General features: G+C 41.0%; 3 protein-coding genes across 3 annotated transcripts; 2 read left to right on the top strand and 1 right to left on the bottom strand.

Annotated features, from left to right (window-relative positions):
* Positions 1 to 115: 115 nt before the first annotated feature.
* On the top strand, positions 116 to 3,811 carry LOC105565944 (ribonucleoside-diphosphate reductase large subunit-like). Its single transcript, XM_012019558.1, has 11 exons — positions 116 to 266; positions 385 to 473; positions 902 to 1,079; positions 1,155 to 1,518; positions 1,594 to 1,895; positions 1,977 to 2,139; positions 2,213 to 2,601; positions 2,674 to 2,861; positions 2,942 to 3,250; positions 3,358 to 3,543; positions 3,631 to 3,811. Exons 1-11 carry the CDS (start codon positions 248 to 250, stop codon positions 3,682 to 3,684), a joined length of 2,241 nt encoding a protein of 746 aa, XP_011874948.1. The 5' UTR covers positions 116 to 247; the 3' UTR covers positions 3,685 to 3,811.
* Positions 3,812 to 4,141: 330 nt separating this feature from the next.
* On the top strand, positions 4,142 to 7,172 carry LOC105565942 (rRNA-processing protein UTP23 homolog). Its single transcript, XM_012019557.1, has 3 exons — positions 4,142 to 4,391; positions 4,489 to 4,721; positions 5,224 to 7,172. The coding sequence occupies exons 1-3, from the start codon at positions 4,272 to 4,274 to the stop codon at positions 5,612 to 5,614; spliced, it is 744 nt and encodes a 247-aa protein (XP_011874947.1). The 5' UTR covers positions 4,142 to 4,271; the 3' UTR covers positions 5,615 to 7,172.
* Positions 7,173 to 7,268: 96 nt separating this feature from the next.
* LOC105565941 (enhancer of mRNA-decapping protein 4) lies at positions 7,269 to 13,084 on the bottom strand. Its single transcript, XM_012019556.1, has 9 exons — positions 12,894 to 13,084; positions 12,716 to 12,781; positions 11,434 to 11,639; positions 10,834 to 11,222; positions 10,490 to 10,758; positions 8,764 to 10,406; positions 8,472 to 8,679; positions 8,101 to 8,391; positions 7,269 to 7,982 (listed from the first exon to the last, which is right to left on the bottom strand). The coding sequence occupies exons 1-9, from the start codon at positions 12,902 to 12,904 to the stop codon at positions 7,793 to 7,795; spliced, it is 3,273 nt and encodes a 1,090-aa protein (XP_011874946.1). The 5' UTR covers positions 12,905 to 13,084; the 3' UTR covers positions 7,269 to 7,792.
* Between the last annotated feature and the right edge of the window lie 3,004 nt (positions 13,085 to 16,088).

Raw genomic sequence — 16,088 nt, 5'->3', positions numbered from 1 at the left:
CGCGGCGGTGTGGAGGTAATCTGACATTTTCGAAATGTTTGGCGAAAGAACTCACTCGCGGAGGTGACGTCCGCGCGAGACGGGGCTGCGATTGGTCAACGGTACACGTGACGGCCGGGCACGTCACTTCCGTTTCGCGGTAAAACCACGGTTAACTGTTTGGACCGTACCGGTTGCTCGTCGTAGCGAGGATCGGTGGAAAGAAGAGTATCTGCTGCGACGCTTCAGGAGCGTTCGAGGAGGCAACATGCACGTGCTCAAGCGCGGTAACCTAAACAAATTTAAGCGAGATTCGCCGCGACCCGACGAATCCTCGCGCGAAACCGTCGTCCCCTGGCCCTTGTCCTTTCTAATCTTGACTTCTCTCTCTCTCTCTGTTGTCAGATGGACGTAAGGAGTCTGTGCACTTCGACAAGATAACCGCGAGAATCGAGACGCTATGTTACGGCCTGGACCTGAATTATGTGGACCCAGTAAGCATTCGCACGTGTACGCTTGTAAACTAGAACAGGAAGGGAACCTTGTTTCTGTATCACTGTTCTTGTCATTCATATTTGCATTAATGAATGTTTTCTTGAAAGTCACATCCAGTTAGGCTCGGCCTGTAATGAGTTGTTAGTCAGAAGTCAGAACTACATGTCTCTATCACTGTCCTTTTTATTCATGATTGCATTAATGTTTTCTTGAAAGTCACGTCCAGTTAGGATCAGTCTGCGAGTTGTTAGTTGTCGGAAGTCAGAGCTATATTTCGGCCCTTTTTCTTTCATCCAGAAAGAAAAAGCATCGACGTATAGTTCCGACTTCTGACTAACTACTGACATCTCGTTGCATACCAGTTCTCAGACTCACACAAAATCGTTGGTCGAAGAGAAATAAATTGCTGTGTATTTTTCTTTTGCAGACTGTGGTCGCACTTCGAGTTATCAGCAATTTGTGCTCCGGCGTGACAACAAGCGAATTGGACAACTTGGCGGCTGAAACTGCGGTGTCTATTGTTGATCAACACCCAGATTACATAATCTTGGCGGCCAGAATAGCCATATCCAATCTGCAAAAGCAGACGAAGGAGCTCTTCAGTGGTGAGACATTGTCACGAGCGTGTCGGCATCGCATTGTCAATACATAATTTATTGTTAACATCTCTTATCTTACAGAGGTGATGGCTGATTTGTATCACGCTGCAAGCTCGGCCACGAAGAACTGCTCGCCCATAATCAGCGAGAAATATTTTAACATTATCCAAAGCAACGCGCACAAGTTGGACTCCGCGATAATGCACGAGAGAGATTTTAATTATTCTTATGCCACGTTTAAGATGCTCGAACGCGATCACTTGTTGAAACTGAATGGAAAAGTCGTTGAAAGGCCGCAGTACATGTTGATGCGCGTTGCCGTAGCTATTCACGGCGAGGATATCGATAAAGCTGTTGAAACCTACAACTTTATGTCTAAGCAGTATTTCATACACAACGCATTGACGATAGACACCGCGTGTACCGTTAAGCAACAAATGGCCAAGTAATTACTTTTATACTAACGATCCGTCGGGCACTGGAACGTGTTGTCGAATAAACGATATATTTTTTTTTACAGCTTATATTCGTTAACAATGTCTAGCGATAGCATAGATGGAATATTGGACACGTTGGAGAAATTTGCTGTTCTTTGCCATCATGATGGAGAGATAGGGTTCAATGTGCACTGTATTCGAGCGAAGAACACGCCCATAAGAGGCACAGGAGGCGTGTCGAACGGACTGGTGCCTATGCTAAGAGCGTACAACACGTCTATTGCGACTGTCTCCAAATACGGCAAGAGCGAAGGGCCGGTTACTGTGTACTTGGAGATCTGGCATTCCGATATCCCCGAGTTCATAAATCTCAAGAAGAGTATTGGTGATTATCTCCTACTGTTACTTCCTTTCGCGCGGCTCTTGACAAAGAAATACATATAAATATCTGCTTAAACAATTACAGGCGACGAGAAATTAAGGGCTAAGGGTATGTGTTACGGATTATTGATTCCGGATATATTTATGAGACGTATTTATGACAATGGCTTGTGGTCCTTCATGTGTCCGCATGAATGTCCTGGACTAGTCGAAGCTTACGGTGATGAATTTGAAGCTTTGTATACCAGGTCATTAGGTTTCTACTATCGTTTGAACCAACGTAGAGTTTATAATTTATGAAAGAAAGGTGTTTTTACTTAGGTATGAAAAGGAAGGGCGTATTCGAAAACAAATTAATGCCAGGGACATATGGGTTAGCATTGTTGATCTACAATGTGAGATGGGAGAGCCATTTATAATTTACAAAGATCATTGCAATCGCAAGTCGAACCATCAGAATTTGGGTACGATTAAAGGCAGCGGTTTCTCCACCGAGATCGTTCAGTATTCGAGTTCCGACGAGGTTGCCGCGTGCAATACAGCCTCGATCGCTGTCAACATGTTCGTGAATTCTGACAAGAGAGCTTTCGACTTTTATAAACTCAAGGAAGTAGCGAAAGTCGTCACCCGCAATTTGGATAAAATGATCGACATCGATTTCTATCCTCTCCCAGAGGCAAAATTGTCATGCAATAAACACAGAGCTATCGGTAAGTTGTTTGCGCGCAGTTCACGTACTATGTGCATTTTGCTCCGTTTAAAACTCACTTTTAAAACCTCAGGCATTGGCATCCAAGGACTAGCGGATACATTCATCTTAATGAGATTCCCGTATGAAAGCAAGGAAGCTTCAGGACTCAACGTCCAGATTTTCGAGACTCTCTATTATGGCGCTCTAGAGGCTAGCTGTGAGTTAGCTGCCGAGAAAGGCCCTTATGAGTCGTACGAGGGCAGTCCAGTCAGTAAGGGTGTAAGTATCCAAGAAAACACTCTTCTATTGTCTACTTTAATTTGTTGGAAATTATTTACGCGTGCAAATTTGTTTCATAGGTCCTTCAGTATGACATGTGGAATGTAAAACCGTCAAATTTATGGGATTGGGATATCTTGAAGGCAAAAATTGCCAAATACGGAGTGCGCAATTCTTTGCTAATAGCGCAAATGACGGTTGCATCTATGGCACAAATGTTGGAAACTAACGTATCAGTTGAAACATACACGAGCAACTTATACACGATACAGACATCGTCGAAGAAGTATTCCGTTGTTAAACCACACTTGCTGCGAGACCTAATCGAGAGAGGTCTTTGGAATCAGGACATGTATAAGAAAATCATTAGTAATGGCGGATGTATACAAGTAACAATCATTTAATTGAACTACGTTGTAACGTGATTTTATATTACGTAAATATTTATATAAAATAGATATTGTATTTTGTGAGTAAACCGCTGTCTCGTTTGCAGAACATTGAAGACATACCCGAGGATATGAGGCTGATTTACAGAACTGTTTGGGACATTCCACAAAAGGCTTTCTTCGCGATGGCTTCTTCTCGTGCACCTTTTGTCGATCAGTCGCAATGTTTAGATGTTCATATGACTGATCCGAAGCCGAAGCTCACAGCCCTTCATTATTGTGCTTGGGAAGTAGTAAGTACCTGGTGTACATCATGTATATAGTTATTTTCAAATTGCATACGAATTACACATGAATTTAATTTAATTGCGTGTTTGCAGGGTTTGAAAAGTAGTATGCACAATCTCATAACTGACAAGGATAATGTAAAATAAACAAGATAAAGTTAATGTGTGTTTAAACAAAACAAAAGTCCAAAGAAAAGTGAAAACACTGAACTTCATATCGGACCGAAAGCGAGGGTCTTATAAATTTTTATAATAAAAATATATTAATAAATAATAGCGTTTTTCTTTCTTTTAAGATACAAGTGTTGATACTTTTACCTCTTTCCAGTATCTTTCCTGTATCTCTTTCCAGTTTTGTAAAACAAATTGTCACTATAATAAAACATGAAGATTTAATTGATTTGTTGTCTTGGATATCATAAAGATCATAAACTTCATTCTGGGAACTGAAAGCGTCAGATTTCATGCTGACGCTCGACGCTGGATTCGAGCGTCAAACCTGGTCACGTAATATTTGAATTGCTCCTCCATAGATTGGCGGCAAATGTAGTCACGTGACCAGATATTTGAAACTCAAATCCAGCGTGAAATCTGACCCCGATACAAGCAGATACGAGAAGCGTCACTAGTGGTTACCTGCAGTTGCTACAAAGCAGACGAGAAGGAAGTTGTTAGGTTAACTCACATCTTTGATCTTCGTAGGGACGCTGGTTTATTGAAGTTACCCTTTTAAGATGAAGACCTCACGAACTAAAAAAGCGCGGAAAACTCTTGGCTTTTATGTGAACAATTACAAGTTTCGTCAGCCCTTTCAAGTCCTCGTTGACGGCACATTTGCAGTCGCGGCATTACAGGTTAGCTGTAAACACTGTTATTTTTCTACCTGGCATCAGATTTTACTACGTTCAATTTACCTCATCCGTCATATTTGTGACCCTCGTTGCTTTTCAGGGCAAGCTTAATATACAGGAGCAGCTTGCAAAGTACTTCCAGTCCGAAATAAAGCTGCTGACAACAGCGTGCACCATCTCGGAAACCGAGAAACTCGGTGTATTCTCTGCGGCGGTGAACGGTGCCACGCAAATAGTAAGGCAGTACGCTGTGCACAGATGTGGACACGAGAAGAAACCAATAAGCGGCTCGAAATGTCTACGATCTATGATAGGAAGAGACAATAGTTCGAGGTACATACAGTATCTATGCGCATTAAGGCAGTCCATATTTCCAAGAAGATTAAACCTCGATCTTTCAATTTTTACATCTTTTAAATCTTGGATACTCTCACGTTCCTGGAAACGTAAAGTTTCAATCTGTTAGAATGATAAAGTAAAAATCTGTTAGATTTTTTGTGAAATAAGCATATCCTTTCATGTCTGTCGTAACCAGTTTAGACAACTCGCTTGTGTACTCTTGAGTCTTTGTATTGGGACGGAGAGGGTCTAGAAAACTCTAACAGGTTTAATATGTGTGTGAAATTCAGTAACAGAAAAATATTTTTATTGTGATAAGTCAATCATAATTTTCCAAAGAATTTCATTCAGCTAATACATAGGAAAGATTGTTTCTCACTTTCATTGCTTTAAGTGCACATGCCCTCTTAAACATATGACGCTAATGAACAAATAATTTAACATATAAACCACAGGAATATATAACAGATAAGTGTTTTAAACCACTGTGTTATAGATATATTGTTGCAACACAAGATCGTGAGCTTCAGGATCAGTTGAGGATTATTCCCGGAGTTCCTGTAATTTATTTGCATGGAAAAGCACCCACGCTAGACCCTCCTTCAGAGGCAAGTCGCAAACATGCTGGAGATACACGGAAAGAACTAGGCATGACTACGTGGGAGAAAGAAAATGTAAAGGCGTTGCGAAAAACGGCGGGGTTGGAAGAAAGCGAAATTAAAAAGAAGAAGAGGAAGAAAAAGGGAGGGCCAAATCCTCTCAGCTGTTTGAAAAAGAAAAAAAGAGTAGAAACATTGAACCAGAAAGATTCCAAGTCCGGCAAAATTCGAAAAAAGAAGAGAAAAATAGCGGCACATGTTAAAGTTTTACTTAAAAATAATCTTTAATGATTCCCTTAGGGTTACAATCTTCTACAATTATTTCAACTAGCGCCACTTGTCCTAAATAACCCTTAATCTGAATTTAACTATTTAATCAATGAGAGAGAGGGCCATCTCCGTCTAGGCTCTCTCTCTCTACTACGCACACATACCCTCTGCATGATTTCCGTTTCCTCTTGTTCCTTTAAAATAACATCTTTTCTCTTCCTCCACTCCCACCCGTTGATCCTTCAAACAGTCTCTCATTCATTTCTTCATTTTCTCTCCTCTTTACTTCGTCCACTCACCATTCTCTTTTCACACTTCCACTCCCTCTTCCTCTCCTTCTCCAACTCAACTTCCTTCATCCATCCCTCTCCAGCCCCATTTTCACTCAACACCCACTCTATCACATCCTGCCAACCTCCTCCACCTATCATCCACTCTTTCAAAGAAGCTTGTAGAACTAACAAGTGAACGTAGAACATAAAATTGTATGTGAAAGTTAAACATGCCAATTTTTGAACATGTATATTCTGTGAATATAATATATAAAAAGCGAAAGAGTTAAAAACTGAGACTTGGGAGAACAAAATACTTTTTCTCCTATTAAATCGATATTCATCTTAAAAAAGAAAAGTATCTGAATACTTTATTGTGTATATGTATAAAGTTTATGATAAGATTTAAGTAGATATCTGTTCTTATATACATGGCCGCATTAAGCGCGAATGTTTTTCATAGAAAAATTTAATAGTCCTACAGTTACGGTATTAATAAAATTTTTATTTTAGACCGAAATGATTGTTACTTAATACAGATAATTTACAATGGTTTATTAGCGAAACAATAGCGAAGTGTGCAACTTTAAGATTGGTATTATTTAAATAGGAAAATATAGTGACTAACAAAAGAGAAAAATAAGCAACACAAAGTTCTTAAGAAAAAAATTGATATTACATTCTTCATTATGTCATTCACCTAGAATATCTAACGTACAGTTAGACACACGAACCTGGAATTAGGAACTTTAATGTATAGAAAGTATAAAAATGTTGGAAAATAATTTTTTCGTTGCAGGTGGTACAATATTATTTACAGTCTTTGTTTAAGAACTTTCAGACAATATTTAATACTATATTGCTAGCATATACATATTTATGAGATGATCATAGAGTGGCAAACCTATATTTACGGAGGCTGCTATTTCTATTTCTCTCGAGAAGTTTAATTTATAAATATACCAAATATGCATCTCTTTAAGAAAGTTCGTATAAAAGTTAGAACTCTTAAAACTTTATACATAATAGGAAATGCTGAGTCCTCTATTTCGGAAATTCTTTCTTGCAAGGAAAAGATGAGAAATTTAATAGAGTTACCACTACATATAATTAGACAACAATCTTTCTATTAGGTATATTTGAATTCAATCATATAAGTAAAACAATTGCAACTTTATCTCATTCGGTTTTTTTAGATATAGACCTTTCCTAATTCACAAATTGCTAGTTACAAAAATAGAATCTTTCTCGGTCGAAGAGTTAGATTTCTAAATTATTAAGCCCACAACTTTCAAAATTAGATGTTTTAATAAAAATTTTTACAGTTTCTTTCATACAAGTACGATTAAATATAATGTCATGAAGGTTTCCATGCGCTATGTTTAGGTTATAAAATTTGAAGAAATATTATAATTTTTATTATTAACTTACAAGTGAAATTTATTTTTAGTCGTCACACGTGTAGAATGTAACACTGTTCATACAGAACTTAACAGTATGACACGAAAAAACTTTTTCAGCATTAGCACTGAACATTCTAGTATTAATCTATCGTCAAATCAATATTATGTTCAACTTAAAACGTTTTTCTTTTTCATTTTAGAATTAAATCAGATATAGCGTATGTAGAAATTATTTTAAAAATTTCATTAAAATATTGAAACGCGTAAAAAGTAAAGTCTATGACGTATTAAATACATACGTATTTCTTAAGTAAAATTAAATAGAATCTGAACGTTTCTGGTAAAGTGATGCGAGTGCTAATGGTTTCACCCACATATCTATACCTGTTTTATATTCTACATGAAAATTACTGCCAGTCTTAAATACGATTTCTGTTAATATTGCTTTTAGAAAAGTAGTTTTTAAACAGAACATAAAAAATCTTATACCATGTATTTAAATAATCTCACAAACGTGATGGTCAATGATGTTGAGTTAATAGCGAACGTGTAGCCATAGCGAGCATTTTCATACGGCGCGTCGATCGATGATTCGGATTACTTGCTACAAACGCAGCTAATTGATTTTGTAGAGTCATTAGCACCGTGCCCATATGTTCCCGTGTTACAGGATCGTTTGGATCCAAATTTAGTATTGCTTCTTCCAACCACCTAAAAAGGCAATTTTTATTTTATCTTAAATGATCAACATGTGCAAATGGTACAGATGTCTATTGCATTTTTATATTATACGATCTAAAAATTAAAAAAAAAGAATAATTATAAATACTTGTGCTTCAACTCTGTACGATGGCCTAAATCAGCAGATAACTGTTGAACAAGAGAAAGAATAACAGGCTGCTGCAGAATACATCTTGAAACTTGTCCTTGAGCTCCTGTACACGAAAATACTCTCGCAGGTTCCGTTTTCTCACACGCTAATACCACCAATCCTAAATCACTCGCACTCAGAGCCTGTTGAAAAGCGGCGTTTAATTGACCTTTTTGAATGAGAGACGTGACACGCGCTTGAGCATCAGCTACAGCGGTTACAGGTATAGCAGGCGTTGTAGCTCTCGATCTACAGGGTTTGAGAAACGGATGTTTTAATGGTAACCTGCATTTATGCGATTAAATTTAAATTTACAATAGGTTCCTTACCGTGCACTGGAAATTTCTATAAGGTGTTGATTCAGATTTTCTCGTATAGAATCCCGAATTGCTCGAACAGTACCATCTTGCATCGTCGTCAAAACTCTACTCAATTCAGCCTGTATTTCTTCGCGTACCAACGTTGATAACATTTCGCTCAACTGTTCATTGTGACTTAGATACTGTTTATCGACAACTGTATCGACATGTTGTAAATCTACAAAAGAAAATATTGTACACACGTTGTATACTGAAGAAATATTTAATTGTCCTAATGACGTTGACGAAAGAAGTTACTTACATTCATGAGTACCTTTAACAAAGGCGTCCTGGATTTGCTTAAACATAATTTTGCAGATTTTCTCCATACTAGGTAAAAGGATAGACGTGAACGTTTCCTTAAAAGCAATTTCCACAGCTGGTTTAACTGCATTGGCAGCCGTTATAGATAAGGTATCCTTCACATGCGAACTCTTTATTAATTCAGTGATGTTCTTCTGGAAGTGTTCGTCCATTTGATTCGCGTCTAATCTTATTTGATGTTTGAATGGTTTTATCGTCTCTTCAACTGTACGTGGCAGGGTACTTTCGATCTTGTCTTTGATCGTTGTCTCGAATGTATTTAGAAATTCATGTTGGCGACTCATTTGGTCGTAGAAAGATTGCTCCAGGTTCGCATTCTGCTGTTGAGACATTCTCGCCAATGCGGATTCTAATTGCGTGCTTACTGGCGATTCTTGCCGCAATCTAGTAACTTCTGTGCGCAATTCTTTCAGCTCTTGACACTGATCCTGAATTATATCTAAAATAGATTTCAACTTGTCGTTCAGTTCGAGATTGATGTCGTTGTTCGTTCGCCACGGCGTTCCAGGTTCATCGGGAGGGGACGACGTCTTCGGCTCATCTTTCGTTTTCTGCCCGTCATTCTCATCGTCTTCGGGAAATTCTACCGGATCTTGCATCGTGTGCACACTAACGTCTTTAAGCATGACCATTGGGATATTAGACCAATCCTCATCGGCGTTCGTTTTCGTTTCCGGCTTGTCGATATCAGTCTCCTCGTCCGCTTTAGTATGAGACATGATTTCTCTTACTTCTCTAGATGGACTGCTGCCGCAACTCGCAGGAGCTTGCTCCTCTATCTCGTTTTTCACGAGCGGCTGGTCAGATGCGTTCAAAGCTTGTACCGCTTGCGCAATAGGACTGCTGGACAAGACTTTCCTCAAATCTGGACTTTCGGGATTAGACTCCAATTCGTTGCCCTCTTTTTTCGCAGGCGAACTGAACGCATCAGGCGTCATTAGGTTTAAGCTACCACTGTTGTGATTCATTGTCGCCTCGATTGTAGTAGACAAAGACCGCTCTCCCTCGCAATTTTCTTCGGACATACCGTTGTGAGTAACCGTTGCCAGATCTGGCATATCTGGATCCTCGGGATAATCCAGTGAATCGTGAGTAAGTGTATCTATAAGGTAGTTGCCACTTGCTTGCGAGGCAGGCTTGAAGGCAATATGACACTCCTGCAACGACTTTGGTTGAACTAAATACATGGAAATGACAAGTTGTTCGTCGTTCTCTTCAATCTCTTCGCATAGATCTTCCAGCGATTCGCCAGTAGACCGTATCTTACGTTGATCAGCGTCGACAATTCCGAAGCTTAGAATTGGATATGGCAGGAGAAACTCTGATACCGTGCTTATGCATGCTAGCGCCTCACCTTTGTCTTTCGAAAGACTCAGTATATATAAAACTTTATTATATATGTCTGAAAGAAATAGATATCCGGCACTAAGGTCTAATCCCGCTTTCAGTACGGGCAATTTGCTCGTAGAAGGATTTACAACAAATTTGATTGTTTGTAGACAAGTCCACAATTCACACGACCATACTTTCAGTTCTAAATTATTGTCACACCCCGTCACAGCAAATCTCCAAAATTGAACTCTGAAAAATAGAGCATTTCCCTCAAACGTTCCGTTTACTCGACGGAGATTTATACGCCGAGTCAACATCTCCGAAATACTCACTCAGGCTGATAATTTTTGTGATCATCGAGGAAAAATAGGCAGGAAATGGGTCGTCCTCCATGGGGTCTCCATTGATGTAGACAACGTGGTTGCGATTGGCCGTTTTGAGAATTACTATGAAGGAAGACTTGAAAGAATTTCACTTCTCCGTCTGTACTAGCAGTTGCTAACGCAGTACCGTCCGGACTAAGTGTAGCTTCAACAATAGTTCCCGAGTGCTGATCAATTTCCATCATGCCGCCACTTTCCTTAATACTCGGATCTGTTACCTGATTAAAGTGAAAATTGAGAGTCATTCACACATACCCTTTTGTATGCAATAGGAGTTATGCGTTTATACATACTTCTACTGATCTAAATCTCGACGCTATCGTCGCAACCGACCACAATTCAACTTTGGAGCCACGAGTTACGACTAGTAATTTTGATACTTCGTCCACGTCGGAGGCATCGCCAGAGACATCCTCTGGGATGTACGGACACCAGATCACTCGGTGACTGGTCGGAGAAACGTCTTCCGCGTCCACTTGTAATACTAAACTACATAATAATTCAGACGGCGTGGGTTCAATCGTGTGTATAAAAAGCGATCCTGTATAATCGATACACGCAAGAATTGCATTGGAAACATGGGCGAACGCAAGATCTTGAATAGTACCACGCATTCCTCGCAGCAGAGCTCTATGTTCTAATTCCTTGAACACAACACGAACTACCCCACCACCGGTACCAACTAGAAGGTGAAAAATTCATCTAAATAGAGGTACAATGATTCGTGTCGCCTTTAAAGATAAGTACACATTTAATTTAGAGAAAAAAAGGAAATCGATCTTCACTATCTTCATTGAAGTACATATCGGACGTGAAGCATTTTGCAATTTGCAAAAAAAAAAAAAGAATAAAACGTCTCAAACAGCACAAACTTCAATCTTGTCAGCCATTACCTTTTAAACCGTAGGCTAAATATTTTCCAGATACATGAACGGCTAACAACTGGCCGGTGTAAAGATGGTGATCCCATGTGAAATCAACGATGTTCTTCAATTTTACTTTAGAACTGCCATGGTCGTGATCCCCGGGGGAAGGAACGATGACCACATCTGTGCTACATAGCTCAACTGAATGTTGATCCTCCCGTCCGCTGAACTCCCTGCAGAAAATGGAACGCTGCATATAAGTAAACCCGTTCTATTTGATGGGACACTAAAGAAGTGACTTTTATAAATGTTTATAACGTTTTGACACGGCTAGAGATGTTACGCTGAAGTACCGCTACTCAGTTTGAAAAATGTCAGTTCATTATACAAAACGTTGTTCCTCTCAATAATTAATTTCCGTTACTTGACCCCTTCATTGATTTTTATCTTTCATCTGATATAAAGAAAACTGAAATAAAACGGGTAGTGCAAAAAGTATATTAATAAAATAAAATGCTAAGCTATTTATGCATGGGTTCATTTTAGAGACAGCTGAGACTCCTAAAAGCATTGACACTTGATTGAAACTAATCGATGCCATGCAAGCAATACAAAGTTTCAAAGGCTAGTCCAAAAATTTGAAAGTACTTGTTAAATGAAGAATGTTTATTTGACACAGGCCTAAATTTTTTAGAAATAAAAAAGCAATTTGTTTCAATTATTTCCCGGTTTTACACAAGACGGGATAAAAGACCATTTGTGCCATCTGATCCATACTTTGAGTGATTGAACGAATATTAACAATGCACAAATACTAAATATTTAGATCAACATCTGTCAAGATCAAGATCATTTGGGGTTGACCTAATTTAAATATTTACCTTAACAATTTTTAAGTCGCTCTCTTTTCAACAACCTGCTCGTCCCTACTTTCTATCTTTTTCACGTTCTAATATACATTTCTACGAATGTGGATTAGGTTCAATCTCGATTTAACCCACTTTTAATTTTCTTCCAAATTTCTCTGTCCATTTCCATCAATGCAGATAAACTTTAATCTCGGCTTAGCTGACTTCCCATCTTTCTCAAACTCTTCAGACTTAGAAGAGGATAAAAAGTAAGTTAAGCCGAAATTAAAGCTTATCTGTCGACAGAAACGAATTGGAAACAGATATAAAAAGAAAATGCGTCAAGCCGAGACGAAAATTAACATCGACGCCGGTACGAGTTTCCAGAGGCGCGACAGGACTCTTGATCCGGCTCGAAAAGCTCGGGGGAAAGCTCATAAAACTCTCATCGGGGAACTTACACCGTCTGCTGATAGAGATGCCTCAGATTGCCCTCCCCAGTCTTGCTCATGTCGCCGGCCGCGTCCCTGCGAAATAAAGAAACATTTACGGGTCTGCGCCCGGGTCGGCCGCGGCTATCGGATTCCTAACCCCAGCCGGCTGGGCCCCGCGGCCTCCATCTCTCCCCCTCGTTCTTACCTCTCGGGCATCAATGCTGCCGTTGCTCGCCGTGCCGCTTGTTCGGGATCGAATGGATCTAATGGAGCAGCCGCGCGCTCATCACCGACGCCGTTCGTCGTCCCGTCGTCGTGATCTCGAGCACGCGAGATCAATTCGGCAAATTCCAACGAAAGTGAAACGTCAGGCGGCCATCACCCACTTGTCGGTACATTCGTGCGCGAGAGGCGTCAGTGCGGGCAATCGCTGTGGCCGGGGAATATCCGGAATTGCCTGGCGGCACTGCACCCGATGCTGGTTTCGCGCGCGTTCCAACGCGTCACCGATTGGCCCAGTTCGCCGCGGGACCTTCCCATTGGTCGGTCGATCTGGTAACGGCCGGCACCAATCGGAAGCTGAGCGTTGTAATACCCGACTCCCCCGCGAGGGTCGCCAGAGTCAACCCCGTGGTCGAGTATGATGGTTTTGGGAACGCGGCTCACTTCGTTCCCGCGCGCTCGAAATTTCAAACGTCGGTCGTTCGGCGCCGCGCAATGCGCGCGCAATGGCGGACATCGGAGTATCGCGCGCGCGGGGCAACGTCGTCGCTTTTCTGTCTCCCGACTTTCTGGCCTGTCGCGAAGGAAGGTACTTGTGCCCGATCGAAAGAGCGACGATCGCGAGCTCGACGTTCGTCCTCGCGACTCACAAAGAGCGTTTGTCTGTTTCAGGCGGCTGTAATTCCAGGCGGCCGTAATTCCAGGCCGTAATGGCGGGCGACGCTTCCTCGGGCGGCGCGTGAAACCGACCGATCGTGAGTATAATTTCAAGCGCGTCCAGATTATTGAGAGATACGTCGTATCTACGAACAATGCCGCAAACTTGTTTTCTTAATTCTTATCTATATTTCTAACAACTGGATCCCCAGCGAGAAGTGACTCGTCGATCGACGTTGAATCGACATCGATCCGCGAGTCATTTGTCACTGGGTCAACTTCAATCTCGGTCCGCCATTTACTTTGTATCTTTCTCCAAGGGTTGCAAATAGTTGAACCGAATTTGAAGCTAATCCGCATCTTCGAAGCGGACGTAAAAGCAGCGAGGCTAAGAATATTGCGATCGCCACTTTCCGCCGAAGAGACGGGGGGAAACTTCAGAGAAGGCCGGGAATTTATTGATAAGGAGAGACGTTCGCGATAAATTTACATTTTATTTCTTACGTTATATTACACTATAGACAGGCTTTTTCGTTCGCGTATGTGTCTATCCTTTGGAAAATGGCAGTAGTGCTCAAACGTACGTAGACCCAAAAAAAGATGGCAGTAAATTCAGCTAATGTCGCCCCGCAAGCGACTTGACGATTACAACACGTACGTTCCGCATGCCGGACGTTTTTGGATCACATATATTCGCGAGGGACGCGAGAGCGGAGAGCGAGTCGGATCGTAATACACACTGATACTCTGTGCTGATACCATCAACAGCGCTCAACTTTTACCTAATAAATTATTAACGACAACTCGAACCGTTCGTAGCTCCCTTTCCAACTACATAAAAAGTAAGCGGTTCGAGGGAAGAATTGGTGTCTATCTACAATAGACGATTTAAGCCCTGAGCCCTTAAGAAATTGACTAATCACAGTCGCGTATTCTACTCATACTTGGCCGTGATTCGTCAAGTTCTTAAGGCTTAGGGCTCAAATCATCTATTGTAGACTGGGACTTACCCCTGGTCCACAATCTTGCTTTAAGTAAGCTGTAAACCTTAAGCCGTAAGAATTTAACTAATCACAGGTAACCCCTGGTTCACAATTTTGCTTTAAGTAAGTTTTAAGGCTTAAGCCATAAGAAATTAACTAATCACAGGTGAGAGTGAGGGGAATAAATGCCTATGATTGGTTAATTTCTTACGGCTTAAGGCTTACAGCTTACTTAAAGCAAGATTGTGGACCAGGGGTTACCTGTGATTAGTTAAATTCTTACGGTTTAAGGCTTACAGCTTACTTAAAGCAAGGTTGTAGACCAACACTTACAAAGGTTCGTTCTCTGAATCTGAATTCTTAATTATAAGAAATCCCAGCGAGAATCGAATCGACATCGATACCGTTGTTTTGCCTTTACATGTTATTGTATTCCTTTGATACGAGCGCGACATTGTTCCTATTCATTTTTATTTTTCGAATATTAGATATTGGCCACTTGCTCGGCACATTGCTCGCGCAGGCGTCGTCCATTCGTTTTCACTTTGGCCCGTATTCAGAATCTTTTATCGATAAAAGCGCCTCTAAAAGTAGCCAACCGGAAGACTTATTAGAGGCGCTTTTATAGATAGAAGAAAAAATCTGGTAGATTCAACCAGTCGTCTGTTAGAAAATGGACGAATCAGAATTCCTTTAGGATTTACCAGACGTGTAGTGAAGCAAACTTCTGGTAATGAAGTATCGAGCCCTATCGTGCCAACTAGAAATTCTGCTTGGTTTAGCCAAAATACACTCTATCATACATGTCTTGTTGTTACAATCAACGCATCTTTCTCAGTGTAGCTAACAGAACTCTGAGTTTTACATCCGATTCGCTCTTCGCAGCCGCGCCCCTTCCGACGAGACGGCCACGATGATGTTCTGGTGGCTGGAAGATCGGCGAGCTCACCGTTGGATTATCGTCGGCGCGCGGTACGCGACTCTTTCTCTCCAACGTTTTGTCTCACAAATGTCAGCGATCGTCGCCGCGGCAGCCGCGCCCACGAATCTCCAACGGGCCCTCGTCGACGAACGTCCTTACACTTCCTCCGTACTGCCGCATAACGAGTAATTTTTGGGTCTTCTTTCGCATCATATATAATGTTTACACAATGACAAAGCACACTGAGACACTGCGCCAATCCAATAGAAAAACAATATCGTCGTTATTGTGCCGTTAGTATTCACAGATCGAAGGGACCGCAAGGATAGACTCCACGTTTGTTCCCGCGGCGATTTTTCCCGCTTCGTCGGTTACTTTTTTTTCCCTTTTTCTTTCATTCACCCCCTCGGAGCTCGCTCGCTGGTAGGTAACGATTCGGAAATTAAAACCTCCTTCCTTCCCTCCATCGATTACAGGTTTTTACTTTGTTAAGCGTAGTAAATCGATTTACCTAGCGACTACAATCGACCGCGTTAATCATCGTCACGTAAACCGTCGGCGCGATTGCGGTAAAAGAAAGAAAAAAAAACAATGGCGATCATGAGTGTGACCGGTG

The sequence above is a fragment of the Vollenhovia emeryi genome, unplaced genomic scaffold, assembly GCF_000949405.1.
Source record: "Vollenhovia emeryi isolate VEMERY1.0 unplaced genomic scaffold, V.emery_V1.0 DF939148.1, whole genome shotgun sequence".
In the NCBI taxonomy this organism is placed as follows: domain Eukaryota; kingdom Metazoa; phylum Arthropoda; class Insecta; order Hymenoptera; family Formicidae; genus Vollenhovia; species Vollenhovia emeryi.
The sequence above is the reverse complement of the archived record's forward strand: the minus strand, read 5'-3'. Positions and strand labels throughout refer to the sequence as shown.

Bases quoted from the DNA above. Each gene is read 5' to 3' on its own strand.
- LOC105565944 (XM_012019558.1), top strand. The intron at 1,080-1,154 runs GTGAGACATTGT...CTTATCTTACAG, and splicing joins GACGAAGGAGCTCTTCAGTG to AGGTGATGGCTGATTTGTAT. The intron at 3,544-3,630 runs GTAAGTACCTGG...GCGTGTTTGCAG, and splicing joins ATTATTGTGCTTGGGAAGTA to GGTTTGAAAAGTAGTATGCA.
- LOC105565942 (XM_012019557.1), top strand. From the start codon at position 4,272: ATGAAGACCTCACGAACTAAAAAAGCGCGGAAAACTCTTGGCTTTTAT. The intron at 4,392-4,488 runs GTTAGCTGTAAA...GTTGCTTTTCAG, and splicing joins TTGCAGTCGCGGCATTACAG to GGCAAGCTTAATATACAGGA. The intron at 4,722-5,223 runs GTACATACAGTA...ACTGTGTTATAG, and splicing joins GGAAGAGACAATAGTTCGAG to ATATATTGTTGCAACACAAG.
- LOC105565941 (XM_012019556.1), bottom strand. The intron at 10,407-10,489 runs GTGAGTATTTCG...TCTATTTTTCAG, and splicing joins CACAAAAATTATCAGCCTGA to AGTTCAATTTTGGAGATTTG. The intron at 7,983-8,100 runs GTATTTATAATT...TTGCCTTTTTAG, and splicing joins CGTACAGAGTTGAAGCACAA to GTGGTTGGAAGAAGCAATAC.